The sequence below is a fragment of the Haliotis rubra genome, unplaced genomic scaffold, assembly GCF_003918875.1.
Source record: "Haliotis rubra isolate DU_JTF1 unplaced genomic scaffold, ASM391887v1 Scf75, whole genome shotgun sequence".
Classification (NCBI taxonomy): Eukaryota; Metazoa; Mollusca; class Gastropoda; order Lepetellida; family Haliotidae; genus Haliotis; species Haliotis rubra.
This window is the reverse complement of record NW_025767468.1, coordinates 131,150-147,151: the sequence shown is the minus strand read 5'-3', so window position 1 is coordinate 147,151 and position 16,002 is coordinate 131,150. Positions and strand designations below refer to the sequence as shown.

The following is a 16,002-nucleotide window of genomic DNA, read 5'->3' as shown; positions in this document are numbered from 1 at the left end:
TGATTATACTGCATTCTCAATGGATGACAATAAACATTATCTTTCATATTTCTAACTAAGGTAAACCTTGGAGTATGTCATGAATATGACATAGGCAGATCCAGAGGGGGTTGCACACCATCCCTTTTGTGCTGAAAGTTTGTTAAATGACCATTGAAACTCGGGTGAAAATGAAGTGTGCGCCCCTCCTTTTCTCAATAGTGTGCACCCCTTTCTCAAAAAGCTGTATCCGCCACTGATATGATGTACTAATGTGGCGAAACCTTGCAGCTCTGGTGGCAGTTTGGTTTTGTTTAAAAAGAACTACTCACCACCTTCTAGCAATTTGTGACAAAGTAACATTGTAAGCTTATATGATGTACCAAAAACAGAATTAATCCAAACATCCATTCACTGAAAATAATTTGTTTGTTGCTTGTCTATCTTGCCATTTGATTGCATCTGTTTACAACAGAGTCTTCTGTGCAAAGCGATAAGCAATTAAAAAATATAGAACAAAATATGCACACTGACAAGATGAATGGAGATGATTCAGTTAAAGGGGCACTGATCCAGAATCGCGACAGACACTGGGACTGGGCAGCTGTCTACCTTGGTAGAATTTCTTCAACCAAAACAATGACACAAGAAGAACAGCGAATGCCCATCATATGCCGTTATTTGAAAATATCCCCAGTAGTTCTTGTCTGATTGACCCGTGAAGGTCCGGGTTAGAATGTGTCTTCAGTAACCCATGCCTGTCGTAAGAGGCAACTAACGGGATCGGGTGGTCAGGGTCGCTGAATTGGTTGACATATGTCATCGGTTCCCAATGGCGCAGGATGATGCTCATCCTGTTGATCACTGGATCGTCTGGTCCAGACCCGATTATTTACAGACCGCCGCCATATAGCTGGAATATTGCTGAGTGTGGCGTGAAACTAAATTCATTCACTCTAGTCTGATTGTAATTAAGTATTCCTGCAGTGTAAGCTTTTTCCGATATTTTGATGTGTGGATGGTATGATGACTGATCCAATTTTTATCCTTTTTCTGCATTTTTTACCTCGATATTTAATCATGTCATGTAGCAATATGATGTTTACTGACGATATGTTTATAAACACAAATATGATGTATTTGAATACGTAAACTACCCCGGTAAATCAACCCCACTTTGCCATTGCTAAAAAATCTAAAAATTTACTTAGGTTAATAGGTATGTACAGTTAGTAACTTTAATACACAGCAAGTGCTGTGTTTCTTATGCATTAATGAAGTTCTGTTCATATCCTCAAAACAGTGTCAACCCCTAAGTTTTATAGGCAATTAAAATTGCATGCAGTACAGTCATTACTACTCCCTTGCTATAACTCGTATTTAGTGATATAAACCAGTACACCTGCTTATTTGTCATCATTCACTTGATGGGTAGTTAATGAATAAGGTATAATTAGTGGTAACATCACTCAGATAACCCCACAACAGTTCCCATTTAGCATTTCCCATGCCAAATACTCGACATTTTAAGCTATGGTCGGAAGTGGCAAATGTATTACATGTTATGTAATATGCACATGAAAGTGCAGCAAGAGGAATTATCAGCTGAGTTAAAAAATAACAACACTGATGAAAGGATTAACCGATAACACATCAATTGATTAATTACTTTTATCTTGCATGGCATCATGTGGTAGGGTGTTAAAAAAAGAACAAATTGAAACATCGAGTACTTCACAAAAACGCCACCACTGTGCATGTTGAAGATGATGTTTCATCATGAACAGCATTTGCACATGATGTTCGTGGAATTATTGCTGTGCATGCTTATTTTCCCTATAAAACTTGCAATTGTCACATTGCTATTGAAATTCAACAATGGCAAGACGTCAACTGAGCATGACAGACAGAAGAAGAACTCTTGCCTGGCTTCAAGATGGTGAAACTCAACGCAGTGTGGCTCGGAGACTAAATGTGAGTCAGTGTGTCATTGGAAGGTTATGGCAACGGTTTCGTGTGACTGGAACGCTGAATAATCGACCACGTTCTGGCAGGTCTCCATCAACAACTCCTAGAGAAGACGTGACTGGTGTAGACGCCATGTCCGTTGGCAACATGCTCAGTGGGTATCAGTTCTTCTCTCCGACGAGTCTAGGTATACTCTACAGTTCAATATGATGGTAGAACTTGTGTGTATCGGCGTCACGGAGAGAGGTTTGCTGGCGTCAACGTCAACCAACGTTTGCCATTTGGAGGCGGGGGTATCATGGTTAGGGGTGCATTTTCCTTTCATCACAGGACACCTCTCTATGTCATTTATGGTAACCTGACAAGAAATCGCTATCTATGGGAGATTATCAGGCCCCTTGTTTTGCCATGTTTACAATGTATCGGTGTTGGATCCATATTCCAAGATGACAATGCCCGGCCACACCGTGGCCGTGTCGTGACGGACTTACTTAGACAGAACAATGTTCAGCACATGGAATGCCCGGCATATTCAGAGGATTTAGCCCCTATTGAACATGCTTGGCACGAGTTAGGACGTCGGCGTCGTAACAACCACGCCTCTCCAAACAACTGTGCAGAACTGGCCCAGTATCTCATTCCAGAATGGCAGGCAATACCCCAAGCCTTCTTGCAATGTCTGGTGAAAAGTATGAGACAGAGGTGTACTGCTTGTCTTACTGCTCGAGGTGGTTACATCCGTCACTAGACCAATGTTGGCGTTTGAATTTTCACTTCTGACAGTAGGTCACTTTGACCTACTTTGATCAGCAATAACTGGCATTCCTGCTGTTTTTGTCTCCTGTTGTTGTCATCATGAAATGTTGGCTCGACTTGTTATATGATCGCTACCTTTCACTGTTATTTATATTTGTAGTTATGGCCATTAAAAGTTGTGACCCTTAACTTGTTTTGATTAGTATATATAGAATGCACCCACATTCTGTTGTAAAGTGCTTGTGTAAACGCAACACCCTACCTTCAAAGGATTAACTAACAATACATTAATTGTTCATTGTTGTTTAGCTAAGTTATATTTCTTCAAAAATTTGTCAGGTGTGCTCTCTTGCATGAGCAATGGGACTACACATCAATGTGAAAACACATGAAACAAAGTCATGTGACATGAAAAGGTTTTCTTTGCCAGCTCCACATGAAAGGCATATCGTTCCTTTATGTGAACATTAATGGACAAGGTAACAACCTGATATTTTTGCTGTCACTTTAATTGGTTTTAATTTTGATGTCTGGATTTTGTTTGTATTCATTTGTTGTAGCATTTAACAAAATGAGACAGCATGCACTAAGTCACTGTATGGGCATGTGTGTGTCATATATGATAAATAGGCAATCTGTGAAATATCTTACAGTCATTTTATAAATGCACCAAAACAGATCATGTACTTCTTTGTGAGGTTCCCAAGTGCATAAAAATATAATAATAACTTAAATATGCCAGGATTATAAGGCATACTTATATAAATATATTGACTTTGTTTTCAGTCAGTCCCAACATTTTTCACCACTGAAAGTTAAACTTCAAAATGTTTTCAATTTTTATCATGATAATGAAGAGAGATTGTGTGTGTGTTTAGTTTGATGCTGCTTTTAGCAATATGTCAGCAATATCACAGCGGGGGACACCTGAAATGGGCTTCGTCACATTGTACCCATGTGGGGAATCAAGCCAACGCCTTAACCACTAGGTTACCAAAACCGCCACTGATAATGAATATGGAAATAATGAGTTAAAATGATGACTACATTTACCAATTGACTTCAAGAAAAAACTGTATTTCATCTCTGCTGATCAATGTAAGGATACACCCTTAAACTAACAATTGCACTTGCGGGTGGTGCAGCAGAGATTGCAATCCAGTTAATAATTCTAGCATAGCATCTGGGTACTCGCATGGGAAACCAATAACAAAAGCAACAACCAGTCCCAGGGAAATTGCTCTGGATCAGTGTCCCTTTAAAGAGGCAGTTGAGAGAGGAGTGAGTGAGTGAGTTTAGTTTTATGCTGCTTTTAGCAATATTCCAGCAATTTCACTCCGGGGGACACCAGAAATGGACCTTACACAATGTACCCATGTGGCCACCCCACCGCCCCAGTTGAGGGAGGAGCCAAGGTGGACAGGTAAAACAGTTAAAAAGAAAAAACAAACTAGACTCATATTGCCACTTTCAAGGGAGTGTTCGGAAACCATCCATTATTCCACTGGGAGAAAAGACATACCCCGTGAGCATGAGCAGTAGCAACGAGTTGAGCGTAGTCCTCGATGCTGCCATCTGTGTTGGGATACTGGATCAGGACACCACTGAAATCCTGCCCACTGAAGTCCATCTCTTGCCAGTTGCTTCGCACAATGTCAATCCCCAGTGCACTGTCAGAGATATAGAAGTCATGTGTTCAAAGAGCGACTTCGTGGTTGTCGACAGAACAGATGGTGTGACAATATCGGCAGCAGTAGTAACCATTTGTAAAAGCATTGGTTAATAGTGTGTGCATGTGCGTGTGCGTTCGTTTGCCTGTATTTGTTCAGACCATGACACAGTCAAACATGGAAACCCCTTTCACATTCAGTTCACCAACTCTGAGCTGCTTAGCCCTTGTTTTATTCCCTTAACGCCAGACCAACTTTATATATTATTTTATGGATTTCTGTTCTCAAAAAACACAAAGGCAGGAGGGAAAAAACCCAAAATTACCAGTCAAAGCAAAAACCCATATGAGTTTTACAAAGGCATTTCAAGTTCACACTTGCTGAGGTGCTCGAAGCACTGATTTCTAACACAAACATTGTTAAATAATTCAGTTTAAAGTCTCTGAAAACAGATACCAGTGTTGTAATTTCCAACAAACTGCCTTGCGCAGTCAAAGTCTTGCTCCTGTATATCTTAATATTAGGATTTTGTTTTTCGAGCAGGGACATTTTTTGTTCATATTCTTGAAAAAATACGACCGGTGGATTTGTAAAATAAGAAATAAAATTGGTCTGGCCTAATGCTGAAAGCCAGACATGTGTACAGCAAGTACCATATATTGATATATTTTTTGATGACATGGCCAGGGATCAAACCCCAGACCCACTGCTCTCCAGGCAGATGTTGTATCCACTATACCACCGAGACGGTTGACAATATATGGGAGACATACTAAGCCTATAGCAGAGGTGCACATACATGCATTAGTAATGTCAGGATTTATGACTGTAATAGAGCTCAGGATGCAGTGCACCGACTCACTACATAGCTGCTATATTATCTCGTAATGACTACTCACTGTGCTCTGGTTTCCACAACTGCAATATTTTGGGGGTGACACTTGTTGTCAATGTAGAATCGCCTTCTCTTGTTTTGTCTGAAATACATTTACTCTTTGAAAATTATTCATGATTCAACTTAATATATTAACAGGCCCCATTCATCAATGTATCCCTGTTTAGCACTATGACTTCTGGTGTTTCAACATAACGCAAACTTTTGTATAATGATATAAGGGCACAAACACAAAGGTTCATCAGATGGTGAGTCCAGTCACGTCACATACAGCTAAGCTGTACCGATCACATATGCCTTCAGCTGCTGAGACCTAATCAAGCACATGGACATAGTTTCAGCACCTGCTATGGCCTCATGGACATGGCTTTACTGCCCAGATGGGGAGCCAAGTTATTTCACACACAACTCACCTGTAGCAGACGGACATAGCTTCACCTGCCCAGATGGGGAGCCCAGTTATTTCACACACAACTCACCTGTAGCAGACGGACATAGTTTCACCTGCCCAGATTGGGAGGCCCCTCATGTTACACACACAACTCACCTGTAGCAGACGGACATAGCTTCACCTGCCTAGATGGGGAGCCCATTTATGTCACACACAACTCACCTGTAGCAGACGGACATAGCTTCACCTGCCCAGATGGGAGCCCCTCATGTTACACACACAAACTCACCTGTAGCAGACGGACATAGCTTCACCTGCCCAGATGGGGAGCCCATTTATGTCACACACAACTCACCTGTAGCAGACGGACATAGCTTCACCTGCCCAGATGGGGAGCCCCCTCATGTTACACACACAACTCACCTGTGGCAGACGGACATAGCTTCACCTGCTTAGATGGGGAGGCCCCTCATGTTACACACAACTCACCTGTAGCAGATGGACATAGCTTCACCTGCCCAGATGGGGAGGCCCCTCATGTTACACACACAACTCACCTGTAGCAGACGGACATAGCTTCACCTGCCTAGATGGGGAGCCCATTTATGTCACACACAACTCACCTGTAGCAGACGGACATAGCTTCACCTGCCCAGATGGGGAGCCCCCTCATGTTACACACACAACTCACCTGTGGCAGACGGACATAGCTTCACCTGCTTAGATGGGGAGGCCCCTCATGTTACACACAACTCACCTGTAGCAGATGGACATAGCTTCACCTGCCCAGATGGGAGGCCCCTCATGTTACACACACAACTCACCTGTAGCAGACGGACATAGCTTCACCTGCCCAGATGGGGAGCCCCCTCATGTTACACACACAACTCACCTGTAGCAGACGGACATAGCTTCACCTGCCTAGATGGGGAGCCCATTTATGTCACACACAACTCACCTGTAGCAGACGGACATAGCTTCACCTGCCCAGATGGGGAGGCCCCTCATGTTACACACACAACTCACCTGTAGCAGACGGACATAGCTTCACCTGCCTAGATGGGGAGGCCCCTCATGTTACACACACAACTCACCTGTAGCAGACGGACATAGCTTCACCTGCCCAGATGGGGAGCCCCCTCATGTTACACACACAACTCACCTGTAGCAGACGGACATGGCTTCAGCTGCTGCTGTTGCCTCGTCCAGGAGAGAAGCATTTGAGATGGGGAGTGCTGTCATGTCGCACACCATGGTCTGGTAGTTGAGGAGACTCTCCAGGCGGCCCTGTGCCAGCTCAGCCTGGTAGGGTGTGTACTGGGTCACCCTGAAAGAGGTACAGCAAATGGCAGCTAGTACTACAGTTCAGAGAGGACTCACGATATCGTAAAATTTACATGAAAGCCTTAAGAGATAAGTTGGACCATGGATTAAACATATTTAGTAACTCCTAGACAGAGTGAGTGAGTGAGTAAAGTTTTACGCTGCACTCAGCAATACTTCAGCTATATGGCAACAGTCTGTAAATAATTGCGTCTGGATCAGACAATCCAGTGATCAACAGCATGAGCATCGATCTATGCAGTTGGGATACGATGACATGTGTCAACCACAGGCAAATTGTAGCGCAAATAGGGTTGCGCAACAAAGAGAAAATGACCAGTCTTCCCATATGCGAGTGAAGCGAGCAAAGGTTGGCAAAGTGCTTCCCTCGCTTCGGTTCGAAAAATATTTTTAATGTCAAAATAAAATATCGCCATCATCAAAGGTTGACACCAATGTCCTCACAGAGTTGTGCTCTCAGATTTCCAACCTCATATTTAATAATTACTCATGTACAATACATTTAATTCAACATTTTAAGCGCCACTCGTGGCATCTCAAATCGTTCTTCGCCTCCATTACCCCTGCCAGCTTCCGGTTCAACGGGGTGAAGGAACAGGGGAGTTAAATTTAAATATGCTTTCATTTACCCGTTACGCCAGAAATGTTTCTGGAGAATAAATGTTATAAAAAGTCTAACAATAACGACGGCAGATAAGAAAAATAATCCCCAACAGTTTAACGGTAAAATTATACCATATGATATTTGTGTTTAATTTCTGCTTATTCTTGTTCCTTCACTCCGCTGAACCGGAAGCTGGCAGGGGTAATGGAGGCGAAGAACGATTTGACATGCCACAATTTGCGCTTAAAATGTTGAATTAAATATATTGTACGTGACTCATTATTAAATATGGGGTTGGAAATCTGAGAGCACAACTCTGTGAGGACATTGGTGTCAACCTTTGATGATGGCGATATTATATTTTGCTATTAAAAATATTTTTCGAACCGAAGCGCGGGAAGCGTTATTAACTGGCTTTGGCGCTTCGCTTCGCATATGGCAAGACTGGTCATTTTCTCCTTGTTGTGCAACCCTATTCGTGCTACAATTTGCCTGTGTGTCAACCAGCCTGACCACCCAATCCCGTTAGTAGCCTCTTACGACAAGCATGGGTTGCTGAAGATCAACTCTAACCCGGATCTTCATGAGTCAACTCCCAGACTGGCACTTGGTGAAGAGAATGTGATATCTCATTGCAAGTGTCACATCAGGATGAGAGTTCTACATCAGTGTATCTCCCTCATAAAGTCATCCAATTTACATAGTTTTCTGCAAGGTATCATCTGAAACTACATGACGGCATTGTTACAAGTGGGGTCAAATGACTAAAATACAGTAAACTGCAGTTTTAATGTTAAATAAGGACCACAAATTTTAGTCCATAATAACTGTTATACAGGGTCTAGGACAAAAGTCACCTGGACAGAAGCCACCTGGACAGATGCCACCTGGACGAAAGCCACCCAGACGAAAGTCACATGGACAAAAGCCACCCGGACAAAAATCACATGGACAAAAGCCACCCGGACAAAAGTCACCTGGACAGAAGCCACCTGGACAGAAGTCACCTGGGCAAAAGCCACCCGGACAAAAGTCACCCGGACAAAAGCCACCCAGACAAAAGCCACCCGGACAAAAGTCACTGGACAGAAGTCACCTGGACAAAAGTCACATGGACAAAAGCCACCCGGACAAAAGCCACCCGGACAAAGGCCACCCGGACAAAAGCCACCCGGACAAAAGTCACCCGGACAGAAGTCACCCGGACAAAAGTCACCCGGACAAAAGTCACCCGGACAGAAGCCACCCGGACAGAAGCCACCTAGGACAAAAGCCACCTGGACAAAAGCCACCCGGACAAAAGTCACCCGGACAAAAGTCACCCGGACAGAAGTCACCCGGACAGAAGTCACCCGGACAAAAGCCACCCGGACAGAAGCCACCCGGACAGAAGCCACCTAGGACAAAAGTCACCTAGGACAAAAGCCACCCGGACAAAAGCCACCTGGACAAAAGCCACCCGGACAAAAGCCAACCGGACAAAAGCCACCTGGACAAAAGCCACCTGGACAAAAGCCACCTAGGACAAAAGCCACCTTGACAAAAGCCACCTGGGACAAAAGTCACCTGGACAAAAGCCACCTGGACAAAAGCCACCTGGGACAAAAGCCACCTGGACAAAAGCCACCTGGACAAAAGCCTACATATTTTGACTCAAATATACGGCATGTGGTTGGGAGAAAAAAATCAGTCAGTCTGTTATGGGCATTTTTGTTACAAACATAGTTTACTGTACTTTGAGCAAACAGGGACTGGCTATTTGATGTTCTTCAAATAGAACTGGTCTTCAGCAACCCATGCTTGTCATAAGAGGCGACAAACGGGATTGGGTGGTCAGGCTCGCTGGCTTGGTTGACACGTTATCGTATCCCAAAATTGCATAGATCGATGCTCATGCTGATGATCACTGGATTGTTTGGTCCAGACTTGATTATTTACCGACCGCTGACATATAGCTGGAATATTGCTGAGTCGCGGTAAAACTAAATTCACTCACCCATTCTTCAATGTGAACCTGTCATTCTCTTATACATCATGTTTTCGCTGAGAATTCTGGAAAAATGAGCTGACCCTGCTTTAGAGAATTGTTTTCATATCATCGTTAAACCCTAAGATAACATTTTTATGAGATGAACATATTTGTGAATATGTAGAAGCCAAAGATTCAGCTTCCATATGAAGCACATAGAACCTGCATACTCATCAACATATGATTATACCTAGTAAAGCCACACCAGCCTACATTGCGGACATACTGAGTGACCTTACTCTCACGCTAGGAAGCTTATCTACCAATCCAGATAAGGTACAAAAGTCATGGAAAATTAATAACCACCGTAAGAGAATATATGCTCAATAAGTATTGAGAGAATGTGATAATATCTGTGGGTAACATATTTGCAATAACTGCTTAAGTTCATGATATACGAGAAAAGAAAGAATATTTCTTGTGCCACCAGGTCACCTTATAATGTCAGTATATCATATATAAAGTTGCATATGGAATAAAACCAGGGCTATTTATTTTGTTGTCTTACAATTGACACAGCATTTGTGACTACTCTCATTTACCCTAGATCAAACAGAAACAATGATTTAAATGACAACATACTTTTTGCAACTTAGCTTTGTAATATAATTCGGAATTTAAGTTCAAGTCTTTTCTTCAAACATAAATCAATGCCTTTTCCTAAACTTGGCTCCTTAATGTTTACAGGTACTTAAGTTGTCCAGGGAAGTATGTAAAGTAAGAAAATATAATGTGCTTGGGCCAGACCAATTTTATTTCTTGTTTTACGGATCCGCCGATCGTATTTTTTCAAGAATAAGAAAAAACATAAAAATTAATTTTCCCCGCTTAAAAAATAAATTTGAATGTTTCTATTGGCCAAAAATGTAAATGTGCAAGAAAATGTTTTCAGATTGTTTTTTGCCCCATATATACTTCAGAAATTGCCAAAAGTAAAATACTTTTAGCATTTAAAGGAACATTACTTTGACTGGTGATTTTTTAATAATTGTTTTCCCCTCCTGCCTTTAGGTTTTCTGAGGACAAAAATCCATAAAACAAGGAATAAAATTGGTCTGGCCTTGTCAGTTTTCAAAATGGTAGTAGTGTACCATATGACACCATCAACATTCAGAATAGCATCCTGTTGTGTCTGCACAGAAATAGGTGGGGTGGTGGGTTATCCTAATGGTTAAAGCATCCACTCATCCCGCTGAAGACCCAGGTTCGATTCCCCACATGTGTACAATGTGTGAAGCCCATTTCGGGTGTCCCCTGCTGTGATATTGCTGGAATATTGCTAAAAGAGGTGATAAACCATACTCACTCACTCAGAGATAGGCCAGACATTAAAATAAGTCTGAGATGTCATGGCAACAACTTTGCAATCCACAAATCACTTGGAGTCAATAACAGGTAATTGTACTGAAATGAGGTCCACTGACCAGCCCGGGTTCTCGAAGATGTTCCTCAGTATGGTGTAGGGTGTGTATGTGTTGTAGTAGCCCACCCCAATGTAGCTGCGCCACACCTGGTTCTCCTCCGCCATCTTAGTCAGTCTCACAATCAGCTCATGTTCACCTGTTGGGTTAATATCATGGAGATGGGTCAGTTATAGTATCTTACCCAAGGACGTACAGACAAAGAAGCATTTTCTGTTCTTTGTTGTTGTTATTTTGTGCTGGAGTAAATACATTTTTTTCTCTTTCCTTTTTATTTATACTGACAACATATGAAATGTTATGTTCATACACATGCTAGTTGGGTAGATATACATGCTAGTTGGGTAGATATACATGCTAGCTGGGCTGATATAGATATCCCAAAGCTAGCTGAATTTGACTTTCTGGTGATTTCGACGATTGCATTGCTCGCGCTATATTGGGGAGTACATGCACGATTGGAGTGCACAAGCAGTTTCATAGGAAGGGTGGGTGCCCAGTCGCTGTCATGAGAAGTTTTATTGACAATGAAAATCCGGAAGTTAAGTTATATGAAAAGCATACAAACATCAATATTATTTACCCAAGATCGTTAATACCACTTCAGATGCAAAATCAATTGCCTATATAACAAAAAATAGCAATCGAAATTTCAGTAAGATTGGTCGTCTGCTAGTGACAGGCAATATATAAATAGGAAGCCATGTGATCACAGCACTCCCTCGCATCGCGGAGTGAAAAGGATGGCTCATTGACGAAAACCCATACAAAATACCCGGATGTGGAGAGCGGCAACAGTTTCGCCCATACGATGTCATGAACGCTATTTTTGTAGGGAACACTTGATATTTTTGCGTGACATAGAGGAATATATCCTTTATCACTCAAGGTTAGTAAAATAAAAACATTAAATGATATTAAGATAAAAAAATATGTGTTTGTCTTACATCGTCGAAAACCCCTGACACGGGATACTAGTCGGGCTGAGATAGGCAACTTGGACACTAAGTGCCAAGCAGGATTTACCTAGATATACTACCCACTCAGACAGTTATGTGATATAGTGTAATGACAAAATGATTATTATAATCAATAGTTATTCAGTGTTATACTGAACATCATACATCATCCCTCAACTGAAAACATCAGGTTATCCTGTATTTTGGTTTTACAAACATCTTCAGCTTTCTCTGCATTACTTTTTCTGTCCTATGAATGCATATACATACCTAGTTCCTCTTCAAGCTTCAGGTCTCTGTTGAGACGGATATTTTCTGGAACTGTCTTGCTGATAAGCTCTGCCATGGACTGGAAATAACAGTTATACATTTATTCCATTCCAAATTTCAAACTATATGTGTTTCATTTGTTGTTAAGTACCACTCTAAACAATAGTCATGTGAGCTATATGAAATATTAAAAAAATGTAGTAAATAATTGAGTCTGAATCAGACGATCCAGTGATCAATATTGTCAGCAACAATCCATGTCATTGGGGTATGCGAACATGCATATTAACATGTGACAGTCTGACCAACTGATCCATAGGGTCACCTGTAGTGAGTGAGTGAGTGAGTGAGTGAGTGAGTGAGGTTTTTTACGCCGCTTTTAGCAATATTCCAGCAATATCACGGCGGGGTTACCTGTAATGACCAGCATGGGTTCCTAGAGACCAATCCTAACCTGAAATCCCTAGGGTCTGCAGGTAAGCCTTCATCAGCGTGAAATGAAGAGCTGTCAAACACAACTGCTTGTTTCATATAGTTTCTGTGTATAAATGGTGAATTTATTTGGATTTTGTGTCTTGTATAAATGGATTCTGTGTCTAATATGAATGGATCTTATGTCTTATACGAATGGATCTTGTGCCTTATAACAATGGATCTTATGTTTAATCACAATGGATTTTGGTAATTCATTCATATAGGAATTCTGTGTGAAAGTAGGTCAGGGAGAGTGACTCAGCTGAATCACAGGCCCTGCTATATGGGTCATCTCTTGCATGCGTGCCTCACCTTTGGCTCAAAATAGGCAATGCTGTAGAGACCCTGTGCAAGAACAGACTCAAAAGAATATGTGACTAAATGGCTGATTGTGTGTCACTGTGCCATGAGGAACAAGACAGATGCTCAGGCATTCAAATTGCTTTTCTGACACATTTCTATTCATAGACCGACAAAAACGTGAAGAGCATTCTTTCACTAATTCATTATATATATGTTTGGAATGACACTGACAGTTTTAAGTATATATAAGTTACTGTCTCAGTGACCAACTACCTAGTACCCACAACATCCTGATTTCCTGGACATAATATTTGATAAATGATCACCAAATTGTTTGGACCAGACTCGATTATTTACAGACTGCCGCCAAATAGTTGGATTATTGCTGAATACTGTTAAACTCACTCACTCACCAGGCACAAGATACAGAGTCAGTGAGTTTCACACACTTTACAGAGTATTGGTATTCACTACAATTTCAATTTCATCCTTCCTTGAAATACATTCTGCTTATAGTCTGTTTGCAGTGAAAACGTACCAATGAATTTCACTGTAAACAGAAAAGTAAATCAAATAAAGTGAAATTAATATTGCGAATCCTCAAAATTTTACCTTGCCAATTGAACATTTAAATCTCAGAATTTTATTCATCTTAGGATAAAAGTTGTTTAACAAACGATCATACACTGAAATCGCTATTAGTGCTTTGTATTACATGGGGGTAAGCGCAGTAGTTGGAACTGTGAAACAAATGCACCTGAGGTTCGTGATGAGCGTTAACTTAGACCAACTCTACTTGTTCTCGGTGTTTCATTTAATGTGCATACTCCCTTGTAATACAAACCAATAATAGCAATTTGAAACTATGATCATTTGTTAAACAACTTTTATCCTATTTAAGTTGAATAAAATTCTGAGATTTTAATGTTCATTTGGCAAGGTAAAATTATGAGGATTCACAAACATAATTTCACTTTAATCAATTTAATTTTTTTTAAATGGAAATTCATTGGTACGTTTTCACTGCAAACAGACTATAATAAGCTGTTGTATTTGTGGAACCTTTCATAAAGCAGGTTTAATAGTGATTTCCAGGAGCATTGAGGCAAACGGTTACCATCCTCCTATAAATTATTCCTGGCAATGGAAATTCATGTACATGTATCTATAACATTTGCTTCATCAGTTAAAAAAGAAAAATATATTTAAACTCCTAAGATTACAAAGGTTGAAATGGAATTGTTATTATTTGTATAATTTCTCAATTGTATTTGCAGGCAACTCAATAATGATTGGATGGCATGGTTTTATTCAGTGAGACTCACTCATAATGGAATCTCACTTATGCTTTCACTTATGACTCTTCATAATGTACACTTGTGTTATGAGAAACAGCTTTATGTATATTTCAACAATACATTCACATTACCATGATTATGTTTCCCATCATACTGATTACCTTAAGGTACATCTTACTCTTTGTGATACAATTCAAGCAAAATTCATATGCCACAACTGGTTGGCAGGTGGTTGGAAATTAATTTTGATATTTTCAAACCGAAACATCAGCTAAAACTGATGTTAATATTGTTAATATTTATACATATTTGTACTACTTGATAATCCATGTATAACTATGAGCTGAGATTATCATACTTTTATTCATTGCAGTTTGTCCTTATTTTATCAGAACACTGACACCATTAAGTCCTTGTTGGGCAATTTCTCGTTTACCTTCCTCAGAATTTCAGTGAGTAAGTAAGTATGATTTTTACATTGCTTTTAGCAATATTCCAGCAATATCACGGCGGGGCACACCAGAAATGGGCTTCACACATTGCACCCATGTGGGGAATCGAACCTGGGTCTTCAGCATGATGAGTAATATAATGACATGCTTGCACATGTGTGGCTGCTATATTAACCCTCCGTGTGAAAGCAATATCCAAAATCATGAATATGATGTGTTGTCATTCACAAGAGTGAGACAGTATTACTGACTGAGATGACCAGTTCTTATTTTATCTCCATAATGCTAAGTGCTGGGCAGAGTAAGAGAACAGAATCCAAACCAGCATCTACAAAATGCCTATCCACTTCAGCTCCAACCACCCACGTGAAACTAAGAGTGGTATCTAATGAGCCAGTTACTTCTGCTGACTCAAAACCTGAAACAGTACCTCTGTCATATATGTTCAAATATCAACCAAACTAGTTGACAAATTAAGTTACCGGTATATCCTCTATAATGCATCGCAGATCTACGACCACCAAACCTGATTCAGCACCCTTCTGCAATATCCACACCTTAAACACGCTTCCCCCATCAGCTGACTCCTCGAACAAGCCAACATTATGGGACACCAACTTCAACTCCCTGAAAAACCTACTATGAGTCCACTGTAGAACCATGGCACAAAACCCAAACAAGGTGTAGTTAAAATATTTACTGGAAAATCCCACCCTATCAACATTGGAATCACATTGCACAAACAACCAAATCAGATGGTAAATCAGCCATCTTGAACCACATCAGCAACTGCCTCAAACACAACATCAATTGGGAAAACATCCAGATCCTCTCCAACAACCCCATGACTTCACCAAAAAGAGTGGGTGGTGGTGGTGGTGGAATTGGGTTTAACGTCGTGCTTGAGAATATTTCGCTCCTATGACGATGTGCATGCGTGTGTATGTGGATGTGCGGCTGCTTGTACTAGCCCAGACTTAAGCTGGTTTTATAGTGCTAGCCCACTGAGATACCATGCAGCAGTGAAGCATGAATACCCCACTCAGACACATTATCCTGACTCCGAGCCGACCAGTCCTTATTGTACCCATTAATGCCAAGCGCCAGAAAGGGACCAACAAGTACCAAATGTTAACGTCTTGTGGTATGACGCGGTCGGGGATCGAACCCGCGACCTTCCACTCTCCCG

At 41.1% G+C, this 16,002-nt stretch overlaps 1 protein-coding gene across 2 annotated transcripts in view; it reads right to left on the bottom strand.

Annotated features, from left to right (window-relative positions):
* Positions 1-16,002, bottom strand: part of LOC124260092 (glycine dehydrogenase (decarboxylating), mitochondrial-like) — a 53,441-nt gene that overhangs the window by 24,588 nt on the left and 12,851 nt on the right. The window contains exons 2-6 of one of the 2 annotated variants that reach the window (XM_046694341.1): positions 12,287-12,365; positions 11,061-11,196; positions 6,822-6,986; positions 5,273-5,350; positions 4,226-4,373 (exon numbers count right to left, since the gene is read on the bottom strand). In XM_046694341.1, coding sequence (XP_046550297.1) covers positions 4,226-4,373; positions 5,273-5,350; positions 6,822-6,986; positions 11,061-11,196; positions 12,287-12,365 — 606 coding nt within the window. Of the gene's footprint in view, positions 1-4,225; positions 4,374-5,272; positions 5,351-5,681; positions 5,717-6,821; positions 6,987-11,060; positions 11,197-12,286; positions 12,366-16,002 lie in introns of those variants that run through there. The other variant, XM_046694342.1, reaches the window with a different exon arrangement.